General features: G+C 38.6%; 2 protein-coding genes and 1 non-coding gene across 6 annotated transcripts in view; 1 reads left to right on the top strand and 2 right to left on the bottom strand.

Moving 5' to 3' along the window:
- Positions 1 to 86: 86 nt before the first annotated feature.
- On the bottom strand, positions 87 to 158 carry TRNAQ-UUG (transfer RNA glutamine (anticodon UUG)). The gene has a single exon. It is a non-coding gene; the product is annotated as a tRNA-Gln (tRNA).
- A 206-nt stretch (positions 159 to 364) lies between these two features.
- LOC110828268 (uncharacterized) overlaps positions 365 to 11,023 on the top strand; it is a 31,767-nt gene continuing 21,108 nt past the window's right edge. Inside the window, exons 1-5 of one of the 4 annotated variants that reach the window (XM_022060826.2) lie at positions 365 to 516; positions 634 to 716; positions 1,556 to 1,711; positions 2,140 to 2,628; positions 2,889 to 2,960. In XM_022060826.2, coding sequence (XP_021916518.2) covers positions 1,628 to 1,711; positions 2,140 to 2,628; positions 2,889 to 2,960 — 645 coding nt within the window. In that variant the 5' untranslated portion in view covers positions 365 to 516; positions 634 to 716; positions 1,556 to 1,627. Of the gene's footprint in view, positions 517 to 633; positions 717 to 765; positions 965 to 1,555; positions 1,712 to 2,139; positions 2,629 to 2,879; positions 2,961 to 11,023 lie in introns of those variants that run through there. The other 3 variants (XM_022060822.2, XM_022060824.2, XM_022060823.2) reach the window with 3 other exon arrangements.
- LOC147873056 (uncharacterized) lies at positions 3,822 to 6,247 on the bottom strand. The gene is made up of 2 exons (XM_087353844.1): positions 6,174 to 6,247; positions 3,822 to 4,977 (listed from the first exon to the last, which is right to left on the bottom strand). Exons 1-2 carry the CDS (start codon positions 6,183 to 6,185, stop codon positions 4,654 to 4,656), a joined length of 336 nt encoding a protein of 111 aa, XP_087209970.1. The 5' UTR covers positions 6,186 to 6,247; the 3' UTR covers positions 3,822 to 4,653.

Below are 11,023 nucleotides of genomic sequence, written 5' to 3'. Positions count from 1 at the left end.
TCTGACTTTATTTTCTCCAAAATTGTTTAGTGTTATGTGATGCAAATGTAAAAAATATACTGTATTTGTTAAAAAAAATATCGCGTAGGTCCCACCGAGATTTGAACTCGGATCGCTGGATTCAAAGTCCAGAGTGCTAACCATTACACCATGGGACCTGTCCGTCTTAAGCTCGAAATAATAACATAATAAAAATAAAATATTAAAATGTAAATTGATGTTTGATATGCATAATTAAAGTTTTGTTCATAATTAAAAGCGAAATATAAATACGTAAATATACAGTCTTCCGTTGTAATTCATAACGTCAACTATCCACCGTTTGTTTACCTTTAGTAAAATCCAGAATGGCCAAAATTCCGACAATTACAAATCAAAAGCTGTTCGGGATCTACTAACCTACAGGCATTGCTATTACGATATGCTTTGTAGCAGTGATATGTATGGTTTCTGAAATAATGGGAAGGATTTTATATTTTTCCTCTTCAGAATTTTGTTCTTTCACATATAACTCAGGTATATGTTGGCGGTATTAATCGCAAATAGCCATGGAGATTGGAAATATGGGATTGTGTTGTTCTAAATAATGATGTTTTAGTAGCGAGTAATTTAAAATCATTTGTTCTTCAACAGGAATTACACACAGTTCTTATAAGTTTTGCAAACGTTTCTTTATATCGGAAGAGCACGCTGGTTCTGCTGTCTACAGTAATGAGGTATGCTGACAACAAAATATAAGTGAGATTTCAGGTTCTTACGGCGGCGATTATGAGTTTGAGTTTATTTACATTCCATAAATCCTTCTTTGGGCTAAACCAAAGGATGTAGAACATGTCACAATACAATTGCAGAGCTTATTTTACATACAGATGTACATATATTTCAGAATTGTCAACACAAATACAACTTTATTTTCACATACAGTGTTGTCAACAGAGGTAAACCCATTTACAGAGTAGAAGGAGTGAGTTAAAGATAATCATTTAATGCAGGCTTAAATACACTTATATCATGGGTTCAACTTTTAATTGTAGGTGGAATATTATTGGATAACTTGATACCTGTATAGTATACTCCTTTATGATAATTGATGAAGCTAGTGTTTGGCATATGAAGGTTATGTTTACATCATGGCTTTAAATTATGTACATCTGTATTTGTTTGAAATTTGTCCAAGTTTACCATGACAAATGATAATAAGGAGAGTATATATTTGCTTGCAAGTGGAAGTATAGTCAATTTCCAAAATAATTTCCTGCAAGATACTCTGATTTTAACACTTGCCATTATTCACAGAAATGCCACCAACAGTCTCAATTCTTATCTTAGATTTCTGAAAATAATTAGATCTCACACACATCAGCAGACTACAAAGTTCACAAACACCAATACACAACTTTCCTTTTAATTCTTCAAAGCTTAAGTTGTTGCAACTGATTTAATACCAATTTATGTATCTGCCCACTGACAACCATTCGAGCTAACTAAGTTACTTTTAGTTAGTGTGTTTATGAGTACCGGTGTGCACTTGTGTATATGTGTAATATTATTTCAGATGACCAGGAAGTAGAAGTGAAGAAATGTAGTGCTGCTCTAATGTCAAATGTAATTTGATGCAAGGTGAAACATGTCATGTGTGCCTAATACATTATTGACTTTAAATGAGGCCTCTGTAAAGAGGAAAATGTGTAAAATATGGAATGTTCTCCAGGTGAGTGTCAAATTTTCATCAAAATCTTTCTTTAACTTTGAAGTAGTAGTGGGGATGTCATTTACAGTATGCCTTGATCATGCAGGTATTACATGTGCACAACATATCTCAACAGTTGTTTTCCTTGTTTCTACTTGATCTGTCTGGCCATGTCGAGGTCTGCAAGAATTTAATAATGGATATTATAAAATTATGAATGAGTTCACTACATGATCTTCAGCAAGTTTACTTGAATATGAAGGCCAGTTGTGACATGAAAAATATACTTATTATATCATTTAAACTCATATTCTGAAAATTCAACTTCATTTGATTTCCTCATGTATTAATATTGTATATAAGTTTAATGGGTCTTCATGCAACTTATAGTGCCTTATTGTGTTAGTTTAATTAACACTTTATTGATTACAATTTTTATTTGTAACCAGGAAACAAACAACAACCTTATTGCTTGTGACCAGTTGCTGCAACATTATTCAAGCAGAGCAAACTCCAATGAACACTGTAATCTGCAGAATGTATCAACCCAGACATCAGTGCCATCAAAAATTTCCAGCACAACACAGACTTTTGTTCCTTCATCAGTAAATGTGGCATCTCAGATACTTTCATCTTGTGTGAACACACCAATACATAAGACCACACAGACAACGTCTTTGCAGAATGAGGTTACTGATACAGGGACAGTAAAGACAAAAGACAGTATTACCCAGACACAGTCCGAACAAGAAGCACAAAGTGTGGGACTGCGGACCCAGAGTTGTGTGTGTTCACTATTGAGCAGTGAATTTGAACAGAATAAATGTTTGAGGTTATGTCATGCACATTATAAGGCTTTCAGATCATGTGGGGATTGTGAGTTTACAGAAGTGGAAGATAATAAGACTACACAGACAACTGACTGGAAGGATACAAAGGTTTGCACTCTTTATTCATTGTCTGAAAATATATTTAAGTACAGTATCTGATATTAAAGCAAATCTGAAGCTATGTAAGTCTTACCTCTATTTTTACCTGTCCGATATTAAGCCTGTCTTCCTTCTTAAGGAAGAAATTAGGCCTAAAGGGTCATAATGCTACCTGTATGTCCCACAGTTTTTATTTTTAACTAGTTGAGCAATTGTCATGAAATTTTGTGTGAGTGATTGCCATTGTTTTATCCTTGCAGATGTTGCAGAGGCACCAGAAAATTGTGGATTGCTTCTCAAGCCTGGAACAGCACTGCCAAGACATGGATCTTAGACTGGGGGTGAGTCGTTATGTTGAGATTTTGATGTTTTCGCATCGGTAAATCTTTGGATTGCTGTCTTGTAGTGTCACCCATCACCTCCGTATTCAGGGCAGAAATGTCTTTGATTTTTTGGTAATTATCTATAATACTACAGAGCTCATAATCACAAAGACCACATCGAAAGAATCAAGTTCTTGATTCTGTGTTTCTATAAGCTTTTGTTAGTTTCTGTTGATTCCTACTTGTCAGTATCACACTTTATTACAGCTGTAGTTATTTGCAGAATAACCGAATATAATATTCTTTATGCATTTAAATATTCTGTCAGACTTTATCCATGGCCTCCTCAATTCTCCTCTTCCATTCGGTCCTATCATCCGATGCTCCGTTAGGTCTGTCTGTCCGAGGCTTTGATTGAGGTTTCGAAACATCAGACCAGAGAGCCATAGATGATGAAGAAGAAGAAGAAGTTGGACTTTATCCATTTTCTAGGCGTTTTATAATTAAATCACACTGTTTCTGAAATTGCCTCTACTTCCATTGTCGACCAGTGGGAGGTCAGAATCTTATTTTGATCAGGGGGTGCAGCATTCCACCCACCAGTCACATGGAGATGGAATTAGAACCAACTTCAAATACAGTGCAGTTGTAACAGACAATGGATAACGTGCAGCAGAATAATTGTATACATCATGTCACTTCAATAGTATTTTTTATGTTCCGCCATTTAGGAAGTATGTTTGTAACTTTATTTTCATGCCCCTCGAAATGTATCTTCATGATGGAGTATGCAGGTGGGAGTACAACTTCCGCTTTATGATATGTGTGTTTGTTCACCTGATGATTCTGTATACTGAGGTGAGAAATGATGACACTCCATTCTAAAATGTTTATCACTAGTTTCAGTGATTTAAATTTTTTATTCAAGTTTATAAATATATGACTACAACTACAATGATAAGTACAGAGCAGATACTATAATAATTTTTACAAAGAATCATAATTCAAGATATTAATCCATTTTGGTACACATTAGTGTTGTTTGTATGGTCTGTACTATGAGATGCTATGTACAAAGTTTTCTTAGTATGGATGTTAAATTGATGATTTATGATCATAATAATTGTCCGTGGGGCGCTCAAATCATTATATTATTGCCCTTGCTGTAATTCAACTGTAAATTGCGACAGCTTTAAGGAAGTCCAGTTCGTCGATATAACAGCTCTCTGCAACAAAATTCTGAACTTTAAACTTTTTGGTGGATTTCCATTTTTTCTGTTGATGTAGTTTTCATGTCGTGTCATTTATGTTAATAGTACTATAGTTATAAATTTTTTGAATATTCATATATGGACAGAATGACTTATTAGTCTCTTATTAAGTGTCTTCTACTGCTGGTGATTCTTTATGACATATGATGATAATTTTCGCTGACTCTGCTGAAAAATGCGTGTCTTTTTTCTGTTCTTATACACCACTTCTGATTTATTTTTTAATATTTAGTGGTATGAGGATCTTTCTTTTGTTGTACTTTCGTCATCTAATTTTCAACCAGATTTGAAGTAATGTCAACTTTTCAACTCTTAAATAATACTCTAGTTTCTTAAGACTTTGTAGATATTTTGATCTGAGAGGAAAAATTACAGAGAACCGCGGCCGTAAATATTTAAGTTCATCTCTTGTTTTCACATAATATTTCACTTTGCTGTCATTACCAGTAATGCAGTGGATCCGCATACTTGGTGTAGGCAATCGGAGCTGCGTATGCCAACTTTGCTATTGGCGCCGTGTACGCAAATTTGGTTATAGGAGCAGTGTAGGCAACCTTGGCTACTGGTAGAGTAGGGAGAGTGAGAGGTGCATGGTAAGATGTGATTGGTGCGTGGTATGCGAGTGGTGCAGTGTATGTCAGAGGTAGGCTGTGGGCACCATAGCCAAAACCATAGCCAAGATCCAGCACTCCACGCTTCTGCTTGGTGGATGCAGGCACTTCGGACGCAAACGCTGCGGTCACGGTCAGAACGGCTATTGCCACCTGAAACACAGCTGTATTTTAGGTCGTCTCCTTCCTTAGCGGAGTAGCTTTTCATTAGCATGGTGAAGATTGAAATTTACGTCTTCTTGTGACACAATATCAGCTACAAAGGTTGTTTATCATCAGTTGAGGTGGAAGGAAGATTATGAATTGGGAAGGATGGGGGAAGAAGAAGTGATTAAGGGAAATCATGGTGATCAGATATTTGAACCAATACCTCCTGAATACATGAGCCGGGATAGCTCAGTCAGTATAGTGACTAGCTACGGGCTGGACGACCAGGGTTCGATTCCTCTAGCCTCTGTGTCCAGACCGGCTCTGGGGCCCACCCAGCCTCCTCTAAAATGGGTACCAGGGTCCTTTCCCAGGGGTAAAGTGCTGACCAGACCACTCGCCCCCATCTAGTGCCGAGGTCAAGAAAGAGAGGAGCTATACCTCCACTCACCCCAAGCGCCTGTATGGCGTATAGCGGGACAACTTTACGTTTACCTCCTGAATACATCATTTACAGTAGCACGAATCATAGTATAATGAATGACTTATGGGAAGGGCTTTAGTGATGTAACTTAAATCTATTAGCCACTTAATGATATACACTGAGCCGTAGCATCTTGTTGCGTTTGCTGTCGTGTTGGAGTAGTAACAAACACTGTAGCTAACTTGACTCTGACAGTGAGTACCATTGCATTTCATGTGCTTTCCTTCAAGAAAGTACATGACCGCAATCTTTCTTCGATTCACAAGAAGCGATAAAACTTAAACTGACGGTGATCCATCATGCAAAGACAACGCAGTAAATTTATTCAGTGATTGAGGTTATTTTGTAAATTTAAGCTTTGAAATTGGAATGGAATATTTTGAAACTATTTGTTTCCTCAGTTTTTAAAAAAATGTAAAACAAATAAAGTTTACTTATTTTCAGTGTTTGTTGACTCACTTGTGACAAGTGGGTTACATGAATCACCTCTGAAATATGAAACACAATTTGAGCGGACAGTTGGCAGCTTTACAAGTTTTTGAAAAAAAAATTAATATTACCAAAGAAAATAAAAGGAATAGAAAATTTGATTGTTCCAACATACATCGACTCGAACAGCGAACAGTGAATGAATTTAGAGTTTTATCCCCTACTTCCTTGAACTCGGACTGTGTTACTGACAGTAATATTGGCAGTAACTTAAATACATGAGACTTACCAGAAACTTCATGATGGAACTTGTGTGAGGTTCGGAACTGTTCTGTCGTCTTACTGATACTGCACACACACGTAGTTGTCCCTCCTTATATACAGATGCAGCAGCCCCCCCCCCCCCCTCTGCCCCACAGGCAGTGTCAGTTCTTGTGAATTCTCAAATCACATTTCCCTCCCATCGGAGATTTCCACATGTCTCACCTTGCTCCCTTTTTCTTAGAACGACAGTGGCGTATGTCACCTACAACACTTTCCAGCGTCCGAATATATTTAATAAGCAGTTTTTACCATTTCTTTGCCTTATTTTGACAGTCTCGCATTTAGCTGTATATAAAGTGGAAGTAAATTGGAGCCAAAGGACTGCTATTTAGCAGTAATTTCTCATGCTTTAGCAGTCTTGGACCGATGGAACATTGTGTTTGCTGATTCGAACCCCTTGTGGGGAAAGATTGTGTATCTGCATGTTTGAATCTTGAGTTATTCTATGAAGGCACGTGTCTTGTGATGGCCCATTCATTCTTACAGTTGGTCCTACCAAATATCTGAAGGATTTATTGTTTTACATTCGTGAATCCTTTGAAAGTTGGTTCTGGTCCCCCAGTTGATGAACACTGGTCGTGACACGGAAACGATCAAGGTAGAGTGCCTCTATTTCAGGCTCGGATGTCCGCAATGGGATCCACGTGCTTAGGACACAAGCCGAACACTTCATCCATCCGGCATTAAGCGTCTTATGTCGATGTTGTCCTGAGTTGGACCTCCTTGCCACTTTCCCTGAGTAGAATTTACCGCTGTACGACGCTTCTAACGTAATAATGTCCCTCCCATTTGTGACTGTGTTCGGGATCTACTGATTTTTTGTGGGTGTTTCTAAAAAAATATCCTGTGCGTAGATCCGCGTCTCATATTTTGAAAACCTCACTCTGTGTTCTCGTTAGACCGCCCTGTCCTGCCAGAGGTTTCGCCCATCGTATTCGAGCAGGGTAGCTGGCGTCTTCGTCTTATGGAGGTGCTCATTTATAATCGTTTCCGTGCCACTACTGTGTCGTATTTTTCGTGCATTTTCTTACTCCGTGCAAAATGATGGCATTGTGTCCTGAAGTAGACCACGACCGCTTCCATCTCATTTATTTTTACTGAGCAGTACACACGGTCTCATGTTTTAAATGTATGCACTATCTCAGTTGATCTAGCGCTGTTAAAAGACTGAAGCTTGTGAATTTAATTAACACTTTTATTAAAAGTATAAACGAGATGATAATGTTGCGTCATTATTGTGTTGAATATATACTTGCTCAATTTTATCAGTCAAATCACAATAAAATATTATTATTAAATGTTAAAATATTAAAATATTATTACAATTAACATTTAAATATTTAAAATATATTAAAATGATGCTCTCTATCGAAAAGTTCGATTTACATTAGATGATGCTCTAATGTAAATCGAACTTTTCGATAGAGAGCATCATTTTAATATATTTTAAATATTTAAATGTTAATTGTAATAATATTTTAATATTTTAACATTTAATAATAATATTTTATTGTGATTTGACTGATAAAATTGAGCAAGTATAAAAGTATAAACGTTGTCTCTGACGAAATGTCTGTCGTTTGGCAACGCTTTGGACGAGTTACCAAATTCTGGAGAACAGATTTGGCCGTGGTGGCACAGTCCCTTGACCGCTGAGGTCACCTGATTTAACCCCAGGACTGAAGTACTTGCCATAGTGAATTAATTAGCACGCACTTAGCTTTTTTTTTTTTGTAAAATGCGTGATATGTAGGTAAGCTGCTCTGTCAGCACGGAGGAATGAGTCGATGTGAGTTATTGACGTTGACGAAAGCGAGCGTTTTAACATGTGCAGCTGATAAATAAAACATTTGCAGCTCGGTGCAATCGAGGGCAGATCTGTGCCAAAGTCACATCCGGACAGGAACGCACGATACCTTGTAGAGAGGACATTTCTAAACAAGGACATGGCGACCGATCCGATTTATAGTTGTCGTGATCTAGTGTGAATTGGATCTTGCGTAATTTACAGCAAACATTTCGATATGGCATGTAACCTCAGGGAATATCTTACTAGACTTTGGAATCTTAATATGGTCGCGATTGCTTGGTGCTAATTAGAGGAGCGTTTTCATAATAGCCCTCCGAAATACCCTACTCTTCTGATACAGCGTACAGAAACAAATAGTGCCCATTACGTTTATATACGATTCAATTTATCACAGTTATCGATACCGGCCACTGTAAGCCTGTTTATTACGGTTTGTTTAACGACGCTTTCGGGAGCTGAGACTATACCGTTGGATGATCGGATGATTAATGAGTAATTGGAAAGGAGTAGGCAAGGAAGTGGCCGTCGCTTAATTGAAGGTTCCTATCCCAGTATTTGTCTGGGGAAACGGAGGAAAACCACGATAACTTCATTCAGGATTGTCGGTCTCTGGGCTGGGATTTATACCGGTGACCTCCCGAATACAAAGCAGAAATGGTCCGCCATGTTCGGTTAACACCCTCGGTCCTGAGCTGTGGGCTTTGTGTCTGACCTCACACTTGGCTGGTCTCCGAGTTAAGGTAGTCTAATTAAAGTAAGTGGATATGCCAACGTAGGGTTATCTAAATTTTAGGTTTCTTTCACGTTAATCGCTGTTTGAATTGCCGGCAGCCGAGACCTTGCATTCGTGTCTGACCCGAATTGTGGTATTGTTAACATGCTCTGTGGAATTGTTGTTACGTCCGGTAGAGGTCAGGGCTATCAGTTTCCTTCGCTCTGGCACAAATTCCATTGTTTCAAATGCTAATTGCGGGTCCATTATTTTTATTTTTTTCTGATTCATTCGGCCTATTGTACTACCAAATGCTTACGCCATGAGCCCTACATACTTTTGTGGACTCGCGTGTGTTTGGTTTTCAGAATTATACTACCTTAAGGGACACAACGCTGGCCTTGTAATCCTGGGGTCTCGGGTTCGATTCCCGGCGGTGCCCGAATTTATAACTTGTGTTGGGCAAGGCCGTGGTCTAGGCAACACGGAGTTTTCCTCCGGGGGCTTCCCCGGTTTCTCCGTGGCATCCCATTCACACACAGAAGAAGGCAATGGCAAACCACTTCTGGATCATCTGCCAAGAACGTATATGAACAGGTCCCAGTCCGAGGAAAGGATGGAAGGATCCTGTTCATATGGACCTGTCGTCAGACAGAACACTAAATAATAAATAAAAGGGACACAGTGGCTGATGTTAGAATGCGCTGGTCAGTAAAAATAGTTTTATAGTCAGTCCGGTTGTCAGACCTCGTAATACAGCGTCGTTAAATAAGTAAGTAGCTAGAATTGAACGCGTTTGTAGTATTGTCCAATACGTGTAGTGTAATAGAAACATGGCCCAGTTTTTCCTCTCGCGTTTGCTAACACCCTTAACAGTGGTTCCCATAGCAACAGGATATGTTGAACATGTTGAGTGTGGTAATACTGTGAGGACATTATCGTGGCAACAATGCCGGGGAGGCGTGCGTCAAGGAATTTTAATTTTGAAATAAAAATTCGTGTTGTAATAAGTAGGGTCTACGTAGAATTTTTCACATTTCCAAAAAAAATGAAAGTATGCATTTTTCTTCTCTCGTTTAACGTCTAATAAAACATAACACTCACTTCAGACATCATTTTTCCAAGCAAACTGCTTACTTGGGATTCAAACATTGTTCATTGCCTCTCTACTGACTTAAAATGTCTGGTTTGCCCGTCGCTAGGAAATAGAGAACACTTCCGTGTGTCTCCAGCAGATACAGGCTCAAGAATGCGGATGAGGTACCCAGTCGGTAAATTTCTTACGTGTTTTTTTTAAGTTTTAAACTGAAACGTCGATAAACTTCTGCCAGACTACACGGCGCAACAATCCAGTAGGCAGCAATCCCTATACTCGCAGCCATTTTATCTAACATTCATTTCAATATTACCCATTTATACACGTGATGTTTATTTGCACTTTTGATTTTACAGGTTATGTAGCGTACTGTATTGTCGTTGTTATCAGATCAAGGAGAATGGACAGGGACTCGTTTTACTTGTTAGAGTTGTCAGATGGTTATGAATTTGAAACTGTTGGAATGTTCGGTTGTGGACTTAAACGTGCTGAGGTCTGTGGTAACGCCGATATTAAGTGTTGTCGGAATTCGGTGAGATCTTTGCCTTTTGTGTGTCCACATTGTCAGAGCTGGGACACAGTCACGATCATTGTTGTAACAAACTGTCTTCGACACATGTAATAGAACTTCTTATTCGGTTTGCGTCATCTTGCTGACATTTAACAAAGTTTCACGCCTTGAGAAAGGATGATGAAGCATCATTATACCTTATCTTTCACGTTGGGCAACAAACTGTTAGATTAATATGCAGATTTTATTAATTGGGAGGACTGCAGGTCCTAATCACATTGTTGATACCAATCTTCAACAAAGAAGTTTGATCACATCACGAGCTTTACGAAATTCAGTTCAAAAGTGGTTTCTCATTGTTTGCATTATGCTCGCGTTTGTCTGAGGTTATTAACAACTGCATTACGTTCGTCCCTCATAGTGAATCCCCGTGTGGTCTTTCTGTCAGTAGTCCTAAGAATGACGCAGGGTCCACGAGCCATCGGGTTATGGCTTACGCCTCGACGAGGTGTCGTCAGGTAGTTCGACTCGAACACCTGGCTCTCTAGAGCTGGCCAACAATACATTTTATCAGACCGTCTCTGCTGTGTTTCGGTGTAAAATGGCTAAAATTGGATAACGCCGAACGCTCTGCCCCCCGGCTTGTGGGGAAATAGAGAGGAAAAAAACACCAGGATTCTTATGAT

The sequence above is a fragment of the Zootermopsis nevadensis genome, unplaced genomic scaffold (assembly GCF_977971745.1).
Source record: "Zootermopsis nevadensis isolate Lab colony 2312 unplaced genomic scaffold, Znev_1.0 Znev_ptg000022l, whole genome shotgun sequence".
NCBI classification, from domain to species: domain Eukaryota; kingdom Metazoa; phylum Arthropoda; class Insecta; order Blattodea; family Termopsidae; genus Zootermopsis; species Zootermopsis nevadensis.
This window is presented reverse-complemented; position numbering and strand designations above follow the sequence as displayed.